This window comes from Alosa alosa, chromosome 18 (genome assembly GCF_017589495.1).
Source record: "Alosa alosa isolate M-15738 ecotype Scorff River chromosome 18, AALO_Geno_1.1, whole genome shotgun sequence".
Classification (NCBI taxonomy): Eukaryota; Metazoa; Chordata; class Actinopteri; order Clupeiformes; family Clupeidae; genus Alosa; species Alosa alosa.
The window spans coordinates 17,174,438-17,192,479 of NC_063206.1; the positions used below are offsets into that span (position 1 = coordinate 17,174,438).

The 18,042-nt window shown below is 42.0% G+C and overlaps 2 protein-coding genes across 2 annotated transcripts in view; both read right to left on the reverse strand.

Moving 5' to 3' along the window:
• Positions 1–13,902, reverse strand: part of epas1b (endothelial PAS domain protein 1b) — a 43,070-nt gene extending 29,168 nt beyond the window's left edge. The window contains exons 1-2 of the mRNA XM_048270523.1: positions 13,716–13,902; positions 13,408–13,470 (exon numbers count right to left, since the gene is read on the reverse strand). Of these exons, the coding sequence (XP_048126480.1) occupies positions 13,408–13,433 (26 nt within the window). The 5' untranslated portion in view covers positions 13,434–13,470; positions 13,716–13,902. The remainder of the gene's footprint in view (positions 1–13,407; positions 13,471–13,715) is intronic.
• Positions 13,903–17,855: 3,953 nt separating this feature from the next.
• The window catches only part of prkceb (protein kinase C, epsilon b), a 113,441-nt gene continuing 113,254 nt past the window's right edge, over positions 17,856–18,042 (reverse strand). Inside the window, exon 15 of the mRNA XM_048270524.1 lies at positions 17,856–18,042. This exon is cut by the window's right edge and continues 3,219 nt beyond it. The gene's annotated coding sequence lies outside the window, so the exon portion shown is untranslated.

Here is an 18,042-nt window from a genome sequence, read left to right on the forward strand (position 1 = left end):
CATTACTGAGAAAAAAAAGCCACCGTGGTTCACAAGGACATGTTCACCGCTCGCTGAACCGTTACAATCAATCAGAAAATGTACGGCATCTCTCAGTAGGGCGACATATCTCAACGTGTCATCTTAGTATGCCAGACATCTCAGGTTTGACAAACAAGCTTCTCCAGCTCTTGGTGACCTTTCCCTCTCTCTCTCTCACTCTCTCTCTCCATAACTCAACTGACAGCATCAGTTATCAGTGGTGCTTTCAGGCACAAAGACTTGAGGCACCTGTCTCTAGTCAGTGAAGTCACATACTGTAGGCCTTCACATGCAAGGCTCAAGCTCAGGTCTCCAGCACAGAGGTGAGCTGCATGTATTGTGTTGCATGACAAGAATTCCAAGTATGATAGCATGTCCAATTAGACATACATGCACAGACACACATACACACACACAGACACACACCCACACACACACACACACACACACACACACAGTGTTGTATAAAAGTACTAGAAAGCAATACTTGAGTAAAAGTACAAGTATCATTACTAGAAAAAAAGACTTTGGTAGAAGTAAAAGTTACCTTTTAGAATATTACTTAAGTAAAAGTATCTGATATATACTGTACTTAAGTATCAAAAGTAATTGTCTGATATTTAATGTACTTAAGTATTTGAAGTAAAAGTAAAAAGTAAAAAGCAAGCGGTTTTATTTTGAACTTTTGTGAACTTTATTTTGGCTTTCTTATAGTAAAGCATAAAGCATATTCAGGGTTCCCATATCTTCTTAATCTCACTCATCAAATCAAAATCACATTCTTTTCTAGGACTTTTCAGGCACAATTCTCTTAAGTTCAAAGAACAAACAGCATATTTTTAGAGCTGACATCAAAGAAAAAAACAGAAACAGAAATGCCACTTTTGTATGAACTTCAGGTAAAAAAGAAAAATAAATAACTTATTTCTTTAAAAAAAAATGACCTGCTGGTAGGGAGAACATTTTGGTCATGTGGTGAGCATTTCTAGGGCTTACTCCCCAGGTCACCATCTCACTCACACACCCACACACACACAGGCCACCTATGTCCAGCAGCTACTAATATGCCAGTCATGGTTGAAACTGAAAAGGTGTCTGTTCATCTTCAAAAGAAGCTGGTTTTCAAAGTTGACAGAATTCAGTGCCCGGGAGTTTCAGGCCCAAGACCGGCCAACGTTTTCCATGGTGGTGGAAATTGGATTAATGAAGCAACATTTCAGCTCTTCCTATCCTGTAGTTTTTATTAGTACCATGGTTCAAAAAATGTGTACAGTAAAGGTTATATAGTAATTCACTTCAACTGAGAAGTTAACAAAAAATATTCCACTATTCCACAAGTTAACAAAAACAGAAAGAAAGAAAGAAAGAAAGAAAGAAAGAAAGGAAGGAAGCCTTTGAAATGTAGCCTATCCCACGCTTCCACAAAGAGGCATATTGAACTAATATTTAGGCTACATGTTTTTTTTACTACACCCTCTTCTGAGCAAACAAGGCATATTTATCATGTAGGGTAATTGCTCTTTCTTACATTAAATAACTTTAATTTACTCTCTTTACTTGTCCCTGTAGTCATGGCCTCCTCATCACTAATTTCGGGCTCATCATTTTCAGTGGTCGACTGGTTGATCTGCTGCTCAGTCTCTCCTGGCCTCCTTCCTGACGCTTGTGTCTACTGTAGGGCCGGTTCGGCTATCCTTATCTGAGAAAACTTTTTGGAAAAGACGGGCTATATGGACCCAACCAACTCTTTTTTGGGAGGGAGAACTCCCCCAGAGGGCTACAACCCATGCAGAGGCATTGCATTGGTGTCATGCACAGAATGCGGAGCGTGTCCTACTGAAAAGATAGGCTAACGTGACAAATGTCAATATTTTTTTCCTCGACCGGCCCAAAAGTGAAGCGGCCACCGGGAATTCTCCCGATTACCCACCCCGGGCCTGATTCAGTCTTACTCTTCTTGGACTGAAGACAAGTCCTGCGATGCTAAATAGCCTTTCACAGGCCGCTGAGTCAGGTAGCAGAGTGTTTAGCTTCACAGAAAGCTGCCAATGTACAGAAACATTTCTTGCAAATACAGTACGGCCACGGGTGTATGACGTTATCTTCACCACTACCCTGTTCACCGAGTTCACCACTATTGTCGGGGTGGTCGTCTATGATAACGGAAGGTCCTCCAGTAGGTGCTCGTGCTTCCATGGCGGTTTCAGTTGTGCGTCCTCCTCCTTTAGCAACAAACAAGCGCTAAAATAAAGCGTGCAGCGTGCAGAGCGTGCGTAATGCAATCTAGGAGCAGTGATTCGCCAAACCTCCCTTATTGCAGTCGTACACATTTCTTCTAATTTTATTCGTTTTAGTAACGAGTAACGAAGATGCTTAGTGGAAATATAACGAAGTAAAAGTATACATTTTATCTAGGAAATGTAGTGGAGTAAAAGTGAAAGTTGACATAAATTTAAATAGTGAAGTAAAGTACAGATACGTGAAAATTTCTACTTAAGTACAGTAACGAAGTATTTGTACTCCGTTACATTACAACACTGCACACACACACACACATACACACACACACACACACACACACACACACACACACACACACACACCACGCACACACACACACACACACACACACACACACACACACACACACACACACAGGTGGTCCTGACACATAACAGCCGGACAATCACGCTGCCTTGTGAGTCCTTCAAAGGTCACACTGTAGCAATCAGCCGCAGCGCACCACTCCTCTCTGGTCCGCGTGCCCGCACCCTTGCCCCTATAAAAAGCCCTGTGTCTCCAGTGCCATCCCAGCCCTGTGGCACACGCATTCTTGCCAGAGCACCGGGACAGCACGCTACGGCCGACCTTCACTCTCCCCGAGCTCTGCTGTCCTGAGGTCCTGAGAGACCTGAGTGGTGACAGTGAGCACAGACTTTTAGATTTATTCCATCAGTTAACTTATAGTGTGTGTCTCTGCAGACCAGGCATGTAGGAGTCTCTCGGCTCCACAATCAGATAGAAAGTTCACCCTCTGATGGTTTCTCCAGATAGCTATATTTTCCAAACTGGTTTCCAATAATGCTCTTATATTTGACAGCTTAAAAAACAAGTCTGACCCATTTGTTTATTTACAGATGTGGGGAAAAAGATGGCAGCCTCAGTTATACTATCACAATCTGTGGGGTAATGTCCCCTATGTAATACTCTGGAGACAAGTGTTTCCTGACAAAGAAACAAAAACCTGCATGTAGTGCAATTGGTCATATTTCAGGAGGGTTTCAGGAGGGTTTGACTGACTTTTAACTGTGTGTGTGTGTGTGTGTGTGTGTGTGTGTGTGTGTGTGTGTGTGTGTGTGTGTGTGTGTGTGTGTGTGTGTGTGTGTCCAAAAGTCAGAGAAACTGGTAGTGAGTGTAAAAGAGTGTCTATTTGCATAAGTGCTTGAATGGGTGTTTGTCATAAAAATGTGTGTGTGTGTGTGTGTGTGTGTGTGTGTGTGTGTGTGTGTGTGTGTGTGTGTGAGTCTTACCTGCAGACAGGAGCTGTGTGTGTGTGTGTGTGTATGTGTGTGTGTGTGTACTTTTGCAGTCAAGGCTTTTACAGATATCAGGGTGCCTGTACAACACCAGTACCCTGATGCACTACTGACATTTCAACTTCTGTGTTTCGAGTAGAGACAGGGCCTCCATTCTGATTTTATTATTACTAGCCATGGCCATGTGGGTCAGTTTATTTCCAATTCTCTGTCTCCTCTCTCTCTCTCCCTCTCCCAACTGCCCTCCTCCTCCCCTCTCCTCATGAGTAGCCCATTAATAAAAGAAACCTATCCAAACATGCTCTCTGGTTCTCCACACTCTATCTTTTGTACCTTAACACCCCTACTCCACACACACACACACACACACACACACACACACACACACACACACACACACACACACACACACTCACTGCCTCTGCCTGAACTCGACATGGGTGAATGGAACATGTGTACAAGCAATCTAGCCAGCTGATATATCATAACACACATATTCCTTAAAACTGTCATTCTCATTACTCACTTCTCAAATCCTCCCTGATTGCATGCAGCTGCCATCCAGCTCACCAGACAAGTGGATGACATTTCGTAAGTACCACCTGAGGGTCAAAATTGCGAAGCGGCCCCAAGACATGTCTGGCCTGGATTCTACACCGGCAGGTTGACTTTTTTTTTTACAAAATCCCCGCTAATCCCCGAACAAACGCAGAGGGATGAAGGTGTTGAGTGGCAGGGGGAATAGTGGAGGTCGATGTGGTGGCGACAAACAAGCTACTCCTGCTTTCCGCACTAATTAAATTCTCTCCTCTATGGAAGCATTCCAACCCATCTCTCTCTCTTTCTTTAATGTTCTCTGTCTCTCCACCAGGTCTCTCTCCATTTCTCTCTCCATGTCATTCCAAGTCAACTCATATTCTCCCATTCCTTCTATGACTGTCTCACTCAACCTCTGTTTATCCCGCCCCTTGAGTAGCTGTTCTTGTATTTCATTCTACATCAGTGAGGTTCTCTGTGTGAGTTCTATCTGCTTCTGTTTCAGCAACACAACACAACTTTGTATAACTTTCCATATCAACAGTCACTCACACACTAACTTTCCATATCAACAGTCACTCACACATACATATACACATGTACAGTTCCACACCTGTGTAGAGACACCTGTGCACCAATACACAAAACACCAAATTAGTGCAGACACAGACACACACATACAGAGAGAGAGATACCAACACGCACGCATACAGATACCCATGCAATCCATCTTGCACGGTCAAAACATGTAGCCCTTCATCCAACAGACAGAAGCCAGGGCCCTGGGCCTTGTGCTGTTATGCATGCAGAACACACACAATATTCATCCAGAGCAGACACCCAACAACAAATATGTGTGTGTGTGTGTGTGTGTGTGTGTGTGTGTGTGTGTGTGTATGTAGGTGGTGGTGGTAGTGGTGGTGTTGGTGGTGCAATTCAAGTGACGAGCCACATCAGTCAATAAGGCTAATTATGAGCTGAGGCAGTGGATTTGCCAGGATAATCCTGCTGAAATACCTCTTGGGTGTTCTAATTGCAAGGTCTGCTTTTTTTTGCTCCTTTCTGCCAAAGCTCTGTAATTTCTCAATCTTTATTCAACACAAAGCTGTTTTTCTGAGGGCAGTGTATGCACAGGCAGAAACCTGCTGAGGTTGGCCCCTAGGGCTAAGAGGGCACCTGTTGCTCAAAATGGACAGACACAAACAAATACACACACACACACACACACACACACACACACACACACACACACACACACACACACACACACACACACACACACACACACACACACACACAAACTAACAGTTTGTAGAGAGCAAAAACAGTCGAGTAGGTAAAACCTAATTCCAAAACTCTAACCAGCATTGTGGCTGTTCACTAGATAGCAAAGTCCTCTCTCTATCAATAAACTCTAAATGACCTGCTGGCTGTCCTGCTTCAAATCCTCACTCAATCTGATACTCTATCTCTATCATATACACACAGATACTGGTGTTATTCATGCTAAAATGTTCTTGGTGTTAATTAAATACATAATAATAACATGTATTAAAAATTATATATATATATATATATATATTATCATATGACTTTTTTTGTGAAACGTTGTTGATGCACTGTCACCAAATAGTGATATTTTCACTAACATTTTAATTTGTACAATTTGCATTCTAAAAGGACTCAGAAAATTTAAGCAGAACCTGTTTGTTATTTCTCAAGGAGGCATGTTTTTGTCCATGTGAGAAAAAAAAAATATTCTTAGATTTTTCAGAGGCTCTGAGCTGAAACTCAATGGACTTTTAACACTGTTTCCAATCTGTTGTGAAATGCAGTGAATACATAAATCCAGTTCTTTGGTTTCTTTAGTCTTCATTTACACAGATATTGTGACTCATCCTAGATGAATCTTTTGCAATGTACCAAGTGTTGCAGTATTGTAACAGTATTGATTTGTCAGTTACCCTGGGATTCCAATCCCTATTAATATACAGTATATTATAATGATTATGAATATGAATACAATTATTGTTATGATGATGGTGATTATTATTATTATTATTATTATTATTATTATTATTGTTGTTGTTGTTGATGCAACATGCATAAAAAAACAAGACCAGACTTCATCACTGAATCATGCTTGAACCCCTACAATCCAACCACTTTCTCTTAATCAAAACCAAAACTTCATAAAGGCATCACTGAGCCCCCCAAAAATCCTCCTGTCCAGTGACACCCCCATCCCCGTCCCGACTCCCCCACCCTGCCCTCTCTCCAGCTCCAGCTTGTTTGCGTACAGGCTTGCTTTCCTGTCCTCTTGGCATGGTGCTAAACACAAACAGCGAACAATGCGACCTAATCTCTGATCCGCTGGAACAGCGTGTTCCTGCACGCTGCCAAACAAACACGGACGCGGCCATAACAATTGCGGTAGCAGTTGCGGCAGCGGTGGCGGAGGCAGCCCCAACAGAGGCAGAGGCTGTGGAGGCTGTGGAGGCTGTGATTGGGCGCCTGGCTGCTGTTTTAAATGACGGAAAAGACAGGTCCAGATCGCCCAGATCATCTCTGGTACACCTGAGGAGAGGCAGGATGTGATCACCGCGACAACAACCACGCCTTCATCCACGCCAGAACACCTGGTGAACACACAGTTCCATTTCCATTCTCTATCGCAGTGTTTCTCACACTTTTTCAAACCAAAGACCACTTAACTAATAAAAAAAAAAATCATGGACCACCTAGCTAAAAGAAAAAAACAGTAGACCTACTTCAAAAGTAGCCTATATTACACAATAGGCCAACTCACTGAACCACCATGCTTATTGTCTTTGCACCTTGCTTAATGTGTCAGAGAATTCGTATGATTTAATGTGGCGTAGATTACATAGTGTTGCAGAACTGTTTGGATTTACACAAAAGTTGGTTCAATATTGCAAACAACTCATCTGTGTTATATTTTACCACGTTTGCTCACGGACCACTTGGGATAGCTTGCGGACCACCAGTGGTCCCTGGACCACACTTTGAGAAACACTGCTCTATCGCATTCCATTCCTTCATGTGGGGATTAATTAGCACCATCTACTAAGGCAGTGGTCCCCAAACCTTTTTCCTCCGAGGGCCAGCTTACTATGCCTGGCTGTAAGAGAGGGGCAGAGACTCATATATCAGTAATCATAAATAGCTTAGTGCTGTGAACAACAGCAGTCTACCTTAGTTGAATATTCCATTACATTTAATCTATAGGCTATTGCAATTTAATACCATTGTTAGCTGTGTTTATATTGCCATCATGCCATATCAGTGTAAAATGTAACTCAAATGAAATAATACTAATAAAAAGACTTTTGCATTCCCAAAAGTATTAGGAGGTAGTCCCAAAAGTATATTTCATAAAAAATGTGTGAACTCTGAACTCTTTTGAACAAATAAAAATAATTATCCCAGAAAGTCCCAGAAATATGACTTGAATATAAGTTAGTTAGTTATTAACAATTCATTGATAAACTTTTAGAATACTTTGAGCACTGATGCAGTCAGCATAGGCCTCTTACATTGTTTGCAGGTAGGACTACATTTCATTCCGTTTTTGATGGCAAACGCGAAACAGCGCCAAAACAACCACCAGTGGACAAAAAGAGTATTACATGTGTACTGTTCGGACTCGCCATAGAGAATGAATGGGGGAAATTGCGGAGGATATAGTTTGACGATGTCGTACTCCCGTGCGGGCCGGTTGCTATATACCACGGACATGTTTTGGGGGGCCACCCAAAATGAGGTGGTGGGCCGGGCCGTAGTTTGGGGACCACCGGTGTAGTGGGTCCCATTTAGAAGTGGCTAGGCCTACTTCATTCGCGCTTTCCTTGACTCATGGAGCTGCGTGAATTTTATTACAACTTTTAAGCCCGCGATATGGCAGTTTAAGTCAAACTTGATTCTGTAAGCCATTGGTTTCCAAAGGAGATTTTATTTGTGTCGCCAGCATAGCCTATTGACAATTTATGTTGTAAATAGCCCTACCTTATAAGCCTACCTGTAGCTTAGGGAAGCTAACAGCTTTCTATTAGGATCTAGTTTGTTAGTTACAGTTTTGTCATAACTCCCTGATGCATTTTTGCATTTAGAATAGCCAGAGCGTGGATATCTCAATCGGAAAATTAAACAATATCGGGTGCCTATGGACTAGGCTGGGTAAACCCAGAATGATCTGCCCGCTATTTATTTTTTGATTTCTTAAAAGATTGAGCTTGGTCTGGTGAAAGCCAGACTAGCCATGGACCTCAGTTACACAATGCAAGGGAACAAGAATCAGCCTATATTTGCACGAACAATAACGGACAACAGCTCTTCAACTTTGGCCCGTTAAAATGTGTATGAACAGTCTAGCGGCGCGATTTCATCAAGGCCCATTTGGACATGTCAGTTATTTGCACCACTGGTTAGATGTAAAACAGCATTTCGTTTCAGACTACTGTTACTTAATTTGTGCATTAACAATAACGTTTCAGACTACTGTTACTTAATTTGTGCATTGACAATAAAGTATTACATGAACTAAAGATGACTAAAATCTTATGTAGAAGAAGAAACATTCACAAAAAATCCCTCCATCCAAAAATGACCTTTGTTTTTGATAGCTGTTGAAAACGGCATGGAACTGACAGAGATGTTTTTGTTTATAAATAAATAAATAAATAACAAACATTATGCTGATACCTTTTGCTTTTCCCAAATACAATGTAGCTTACAGGTGTAAGTGACCTTTCATCAATCCAGTTGCAATGGATGAACTGTGATGAACTGCCCTACTTGTGATTGTTTAGAGATTTTAAAGGTTTTATAACAATGCTACATCTTCTTTGGCTATTCTACAATCTATTCACCTTTTCAGCACCAGTAGGCTACTTTCTGTGCAGCCACACACACACACTCAGGCATGCCAAACAAGCATACACAAAAGTTTCAAGAGTGGGGGATGGAGTAAAATATGGAGACAAATTGAAGTGTGATTTATTTTTTCGAACGGATGTACAGGACTGAGCGGCGGTCATATTTTGTACCGCTATGCGGAACATCTAGTTATTATTATTATTATTATTATTATTATTATTATTATTATTATTATACACATGAGCAAATCCACACAAACTAGAGCAGTGTTCTGCTAGAAACAAAGAGAGCCTCTATGCCCAGAGTGAGGAAGAATAAGACAACTGACAGAGAGAGGTGTGGAGGTAACTTGAGCATGAGGGAGAGAAAGAAGAGGAGAAAGAGAGAGACTTGGGGACCAGCCGAGTAGGACAGCTCCCACAGTTGATGGCTCTGGTCAAAACCTAGACTCTAACAGAGAGAGAGAGAGAGAGAGAGAGAGAGAGAGAGAGAGAAAGAGAGAGAGAGAGACAGAGAGAGATAGACTGAAGAAGGATGGGAAGAAGACACCAAGGAACCAGAACTGAAAATACAGAATCTACACGGAACCCAACTGTGCCCCCACCCTGTAAGGCCCCAAAGGCCTGGGGGGATCGTTGAGTGTGTGTGTGTGTATGTATGTGTGTGTGTGTACTAGGGGGGATGGTGGTGGTTGGTTGTTAGATAGCCTCTCCTGAGGAGTTGTCACAATAAAGGTTCATGTTTCTGTAGAGAGACACTCCAGATGGAGGAGCCACTTTAGGTATCTTTGGAAGCCCTCATATTATGTATCCAAACAGTAAGCAAGCCCTCCAAATCCATACAAAAGCTCTCACCACTTCTATAAAGACAAGTGGTGTGTGTGTGTGTGTGTGTGTGTGTGTGTGTGTGTGTGTGTGTGTGTGTGTGTGTGTGTGTTTTGTCTGTGTGTGTGTGTGTGTGTGTGTGTTTGTCTGTGTGTGATTCTGAGGGCGAAATAGAGAGTCTCTCCCACTGTCACCCATCCCCCCTTCTTCCAATCTTATCTAGCATAGCCCATAATCTCATCCAGTATAGGCTATTACAAAGAAAAGAAAAACTGATCAAAAAATCCAGGAACTGTTTGCCCCTTATCCCACCCCTCAGGAAAGAGCCTCCACTACACACTCTGAAGTTCATCAGGACCAACCTGCTCCACCTGTGTTGCGTCCACCCCATACCTCACTCCTCCACCGCGAGGCCACAGCATTGAGGAGCAAGGCCATGGATGGCCCTCAGTTCCACCCTTAAACTGAGGATCAAACCTCACGGCCGCAGGGATGTGTGGGTTCGGGGAGGGGGGGGTAGAGGGAGGCAAAGTGGGGACAGTATTTGCACAGAGGCCCTGGCAAGCCTGGCATGTTGGCAGGCCCGGTGCTGACGGGCGTAGCGCCAGGACACTGCAGTCTCAGCAGACCAGAGGCACTGAGTGGACAGGGCACCGCACAGAGCATGGCCTTTTCTCCCTGCTCTCTGTCTCTCTCCTTCTCTTCACAAATAAGAAACACACTCACTGTGTGTGTGGGTGTGTGTGTGTGTGTGTGTGTGTGTCTGAAAAGTTTGCAATCTGACCCCAGGGATACAGGACAGGACAATGTGAGATGACGTAACCTTTTAGGAGACAAGCGTCAAAACAAACCTGAATAAGAAAAGGCGTCAGAACCCAGAGGTCTCTGAGTTCCTACATCACATCATGTGTGAGTCACTAAGAATACCATTTACTTCTCATGTAGTACAATGATCACTGCACTAGTGTAAACATGTTAATAAATTAATTTAATGTTACATTTAGTATGTGAGGACAACTACATGTGAAGTGAACTGACATACACTGTTTCAGCATAACTGCATTATGCTCCCATCTTAGGCCACTTCCACATTCAGCCCTATGGACATTTGTGCAGTGTACATGCAGGATGCCATTTTAGATTGTGCATATTTCGTATTCCTTCTCCCCTTGTGTTTTTTCTCGGAATCACTGGCATGTGAGGAAAGGCGCTGCATAAATAAACGGCTAGAACCAAGGCAGCAGGAGGCCTCGCTTCATACAGAATGAGGCAGAATGAGGCAGATTCTCCCATAAACACGACATTAGGAGTCCAATCACTCCTCCTATCAGGCCTGACTCAGCCCGCACAACAGTAAACAGCAGGCTATATTAGCCATTACAGAGTTAAGGACAGGGCTCTTACATAAACACATATGGGTAGACAAACACAAACACACACACACACACACACACACACACACACACAGACACACACACACACACACACACACACACACAGAGAAACAAACACAAGCCACACGTGCCCTGGGTTTGTGGTCGGTTCTCAGAAATGCAGGCCTGTATGTATAGAGGAGAGTTCTAAGATGGCTGCCGAATCCTCTTATGAAAGCTACTGCTTGTATACAGGGAGGTCTGCCCCCCCCCCACCCACCCAAGAGGACATATCCCCCAGTCGCCGTCCACATCCTCTCCGGACCGCTGTGTCCCGATCACACAGATCCCGGCCCCTCCACTTGGGTCCTTCATACAGTTGTTGTTTACGTTATGCTCATTTGGGATTCATCTGATAATGGGGCAGGGAGAGAGAACACATTAAGGGGGGAGAGAGCAGTCACGAGGCAACACCAGACTACCAGGCGCTCTCTCTCTCTCCCTCTCTCTTTTTCTCTCTCTTTCTCTGAGACCCTCTCTTACAACTGAGAAGAGAGTAGAAGGCCACAACGCTGGCTCATTCAGCGCCTCTAATCAACAATTCTTTTTGACTATTCTCTAATTAATGTTCCCACCCACAGCGTGTTCTCTTTTCAGATCACTGAGGTAAAATGTTGGATGGAAAATACTTGGAGCCAGGCTCCACTTTCACTTAAACTGCTATGGGAGATACAGACATATGGCCTGAGCCACAAACACATACACACACACACACACACACAATATGAATATACAGAAAAGAAAGCACCTATAGGCAAAATACATCTTAAGTAATGGCAACACTCTATTGTATATCCACCATGACCAGATGATGAATGCATGGAATAGATGCATATGTTTTGTGGATTTAATGCAGGCACTGGGACATACTACTTAGTTCAAGCAGAACCAAAAAAAAATAGTCCTTGATATATCACAGTTTTGGAAAGATCAGATCTTTCCGTGTTCCTGGAGGTTCATATGGTCTGGAGTTCAAATCCATAGTTTGAGTCAGTGGGGGATTGATCAAGATGTTTTGTGTGAACTATAGAGAATTGGTAAAACAAGATGACCTGATTCCCAGGTTCTTTGGTATCCAGTGCTGAGGTACGAAGTCACCAGTGATCAGAGCGCTGTATAAATGCAACATTGATATGTTTGTGGTATAGGCTTAGATTTGAGTGTTTAAAAGTTTGTACTGCTTGACTCAAAGAACCGTTATTTGACATTCAATATTGTGCTGACCAGTTCAATTGTCATCTTGCACACATTACTTGATGTACAATGCGTAACATCAATAGTAATCTTTCATAGCTGTCCAGTTCTTTACCGAAGGTAACGATGATGTCCATAACAAAAATAACCTTAACACAAAACTTATTGGACCACATACAAACATAATATTTTGCAGTGTCAAACTTAGACTCAAATATGGGTTACTCTTAGAGTTTTATTAACCTTCTCCTTTTGTGTTTAATCACAAATCACACACTAGACACTTCACTCAGACATGGACAACTTATGATACATTTACAGCCATTGCGGGAAATTATAGGTTACCTTTTGCTTTCCTGCTGCCTATTAAAATATATTTATACCCACCAGTCTCTTAATTGCCTTTTCCGTGTGGATGTACTGTTGGCCTAGTACTTGCTGTAATTATGATTAAAAGGCCAACGCACTTGTAAATTGTGCAATTATGTAATGGTCGGACACTCTCGTTTAATCTTTAATTAGCCTAATATTTAGTTCGATTTAAAAGTGTATTTTCTTTATAGACCTGAATGGTTTACAAAATTGGAAGGAATACGCAAAATACGGTGTTTTATTGACCTAGCCTTCATTTTCTTGACTGAAACTTCTTATGCACACCTTACCATAGGGTTCTTATAATTGATTGTCAATTTCATCGTTTTCTTTTCATTCTTTGTTAACTATATAATAATTCCAATGGGCCTAGTCACATATACATCGCAAAATAAAATTAAAAAAAGCACAGAAAGTAGCAACTATTTGACCCATGCCAATGTCCTAAAGCCGTAACTAACTAATGTTCTTTAGGTTACCTGGTTAACAGTGAGTTCGGTAAATGGCAAAGGAACATTTGTCAGTCTAAGGAACATTTGTGAAAATACCAGACGCATTATATATATATAAAAAAAAAAACATAACACAACTCACCGTTTCTTGTCCTTCTCGGCTGTCATTTCTGCGTTTGAAGATCAGGACTACACAAGCTGTCCTCTAGTTCCCGTGCGTCCGGTTCAATGCGCAACAAGTGAAAAATAAATCAAAACTTTTGAAAAGTCACGAAAAAACACGCACTCAAGGGCAGGTAGACATTTAAAATTGTTAATTTAAGCACAATAATTACGTCGTTTTGTCTATTGTTAAAAATACTGTCCAAAACAGATCGTCCTACATTAGGACAATCCACAGGTTAGGCTATACAGTCTCAGAACACTGCCGAGGATTGTACAGCCCTTTACCTAGAGAGCCACGATAATATCCAGAGGTTAAAAGGCACCCCGTGACGAGTCGATTCACTTCGTCGTTGTCAAAGTAACTTCAGTTCAGTTGGATGAATGATCTGAAACTTCAAGCTTCTGGACGGGGAACTCGCCGCTTGTCCGGTGACAGCGGCTCAATCAATCACAGCTCTCGTGATTGGTGCGTTGTTTCTGAGTGGCAGGCACTCAATCGACTACTGCTACATGACTGGTGAGCTCTCTCTGAGTGAACAGCCCCCTACCCACCACTCCACACCGCCCACTTTTATATGTTGGTCAGTTTCGCAGCAGGTTTGTGAGTGGAGATGATAGACTACACAATGAAAACAAGATCGAACATTTCGTAATGGAAATGGTAAATAGACACACTGTTAACAGTATTAACTTTAAGAACGTTTGCACATAAATGTTTAGCCTTCGTTGGAGTTGTCTCCAGCCAGACATACTTTGAGTAATGTGCGCAAATCCGTCGACGTCGTTTCGTATGCAAGTGTGCTTAAATCAGGTATTATACAACCGCATATTCTCACGCAAGCCTGGTCTTGCTCAAGCGTTCCCGTTTTACATGCCTGGGTAGGCCAATGCAAGACACCCTAATTCGCTTGCACTGTATCCCAGCTGATCCAAATAAACGCCCCCACACGTGTTTAGTTCACTGTTGAGCATGCACCTATGGAAGAACAATTTGCAGGGATGCCCATTTTCAGATTTTTACAGTGCATGAAAACGCACTGTTCTGTTATCCGAAGTCTTCTTCTTCTTCTTCTTCTTCTTATTCTTCCCACCAAATTTCTGCGTCTAATTCAGCTTTAACAGTTTAACATAGAAACTTTGTTCAAACTTTGTAACGTAGGTCTTGAAAAGGACACTTGAGGAATGTATTTTTCACTTTTGTAAACTTTATACTTTTTGAGATATTAATAAAAAAAACAAGCTTATTTTTCCCCATAGACTTTGCATTGGCACTATGACATCACAATGGGCTAATTAACTTGATTTGCACCTGTATCAACTTCCAGCTGCTAAACTAGGCCCCATCAAAAATCCAGTTAAACTGATTGCACCTGTATCAACTGCTTTCTGCTCTAGGCCAACTCTCTCTGTGTATCTCCATTCTACATATAAGGATAAGGATATAAGGCACATTCCATCCAACTTTCTATCCATTCATCCTCTTTAAACCATTCACTCATCCACCCATTAAACTATCCCATCAACATCCATTAAACAATCTGCCTATCAACATCTATTCAACTTTCTGTCTATCAACATCCATCTACATTTAACTTTTAAACTATATAGGCCTATTAAACTATATAGGCCTACTCTCAGGCTTTAAGCATACTGTACAATCTGGCTCTCTTAAGAGTACAGAGCCTGTTCAACTATTTCCTCTGACCACAACTGTTTCAAAATAAATGTCCTCACTACAATAATTCACTATTAAATCATTTACAACTACTGTAACTACTTAAACTACTCAACTATTTAACTGTTCAGCCATTTCAACTGTCAGTTGTAATCAACTATGACTCCTGCCAACTGTTTCCAAATAAAAGTTTGTTTTGCATTGTATGTTAATATAGTATATTTCTATTTTCATGCACTGGTTTCATTTACTAGTTTTTTTTTTTTTCAAATTTCTGAGCTCATTAGCCAACTTGAGTTCAAACATGGTCTGACTAGGAAAGAGAAACAACCAAGACCTTGCAGAATCCTTGTTCAAGGTTATGTGCTCTTTGAGTGTTTGAGTAATGGAAGCCATGATCCAGAACTGCCCCAAATTGTTACTTTACACACCAGCTGTTGTGATTTCTCACAAATTGTTGCAGGCGCTAATGTAATAATTCTCCTGATTCCATCTCATGTTACATTACATTAGGCTACATTGCATTGACACTTTTTAACTCAAAGTGACTTCCAACAAGGGAAACAATCAAGATAGAGTGCAATAAGGACAAGTTAGTGCAGCAGTGAGTGTTACCAAAGTCCTTTTAGGCAAGTCCCTCCACTCGGCGGCCATATAGCAACGTTTTGTGGGCGCTCATTGGGCATCCTATTCAACAGAACTGCGCGTGCGCAAGGCTTCACGACACCAATCTTGCTCCAGCGGCGAGTTCACAACATATGATTGGCTCAATGTATTCACATCATACCACATGATTGGCCCAATGTATTCACATGTCGACATTTTGCCGAGGAAGGGGTGGGATATGTGTAGACAACGGCCATATTGGCGTTACAAACTAACTCATGCATTTCTATGGAGGATTTTTTGAGTGCTGTGTCTCCTCATTAGAAAGTCTCTGGTGTTACTTCCATACAGTCAAGTGTCAGTTCTAGTCAGGTGGTAGTGCTAGAATGAGCAAGTCTAGTTGTAGGTAGTGCTACAAGAGGAGATACTCTCTGAAGAGCTGGGTTTTTAAGAGTCTTTTGAAGGTACGCTCCTGCTCCTGTCTCTCGTGTCACTGCACTTTTATCTCTTTCCTCTTTTCAGTTCTTGCTCGTCTCTTTTTCTCCCCTAATCTAGCCAGGGTGAAATTATGCAAACCTGTTAACAAATTTGAATTTGCTCTACAGATCAGTCAGGCAAGAACGATCTGTTTCCGAATCACCAAAAACCCAGGAATGTGTATTTTCTTTGGAATTGAGTGAATAACTGCATTTAAAATCTCTCTGTTTACAATAAAGATGTGTTTGCTGCACTTTAGAAATGATTTGGTAAGAATTGAATGCACTAAAGTACATTTAATTTCACCTCTGGTTACACATCTGGAAGTTGTAAAACGGGAAGGTCAGGATAGGCGTCAAAGGCATCCTTTCCAGACGGACCTGCAGAGCAAATTAAAATTCAAAGTCCATTTGGGTGTGTGGGTATACCCCCACACACCACCTCATTCTGTTTCCTTGTCCCACTGGCAGTCCAACACAATAAAAGCATGGACAGAAAAAGTAGTCCCGACATTAATAAGGCAATAGATAGATTTACTAAACAATAATCAATAGTATATATGTGTCGCCTGAGGTACCATACTTGTGGACACTGATGCCTAAACAGCTTGTCTGTTTTTTTTACATTTGGAAGCATTTGCTGCTTTCCTTTTTGGATTGTGTTTTGGTAATTTTGTTGTGATTGGGCAGAGAGCCTGCGGCAGGAACACAGGGAAGGCCTTTAAAGGACTGGATAAAAACTCTGGATTCTTGGAGATGGTTGAACACTGAACACCCTCTGATGAGGCGGCCAGCCAGGATTTGTCCCAATACATCCAATGGTCAGTACCCCACTGGTTCTGCAATGCGAGACGGAGGGTGCTGTTTGCAGGGTCCTCCAGTGAGCCCTTACACAGAGCCTCTCCAGCCAGAGGCATAGTGAGGGCACTGGGGACACCCAGGGGGCAGCTAGTGCTTGATGACTTTGCTTATAGGTCAAACTTGTGTGTTCCAAGTCCAAACGTTCCTTTTGTGTTGTTTAAGAGCTACAGAAGTGGCTCTGTGATGGTGTCTGCCGTCATAGTATCACCCACATCCACTACACCATATGCCACAGTTCATGGTCTATAACTAACTATACACTTTACACTTTACAGTTTAGAGAAAAACAAGGCGTATAAAATATAAATGTGTTTTTTTTACACATAGATTAAAAGCCCTGATTTCACGAGTCACCACTTGATGCAACCAACTGCTGTGCTTGTTGAGTGTAAGTTTTATTTCACCTTAGACCCAGTGGCTGAGCTTTATGACAGCAGCTGATGACTGAATGAGGCCCATTGAGTGGCAGCTTACCCTATAAGGTTGTAAGACAGAAGAGTGAGTTAATTAGTAATGTTCGTTTGAACCTTACGTCATTTATCAGACCTGTGCCTGAGAGGACATGAGTACAGTATCAATTCAAGGAAGTCCTACGACTTGGACCTGGATTGTAGCAAAAATATCACCATTGATTGTATTCATATCATAGTTATAGTGTCATTTGTAAAACAATAAAAGGCTCCTTGTGCAAATAGATTCTCCCTCAATGTGTATGAACTAGTCAAACAAGCCTGGTGAGTCTGCTTCTGTGCACCATTCAAATAACCCCCATACACACACACACACACTCACAAAAGACCAAAACTGTTTTGACATCATTGTATTTAATAGGTTCCAAAACAAACAATACACATTCACATCCTTTTGAATACAGTACATTTGGCACACAGTAAAATGCTTACAGTCCCGGACAGAAGCTGACTTTAGAATGAGTCTGGCCCTAACTCACCCCAGACCAGATCAGACCGAGTGGGCAACCATTTGGGATTACAGA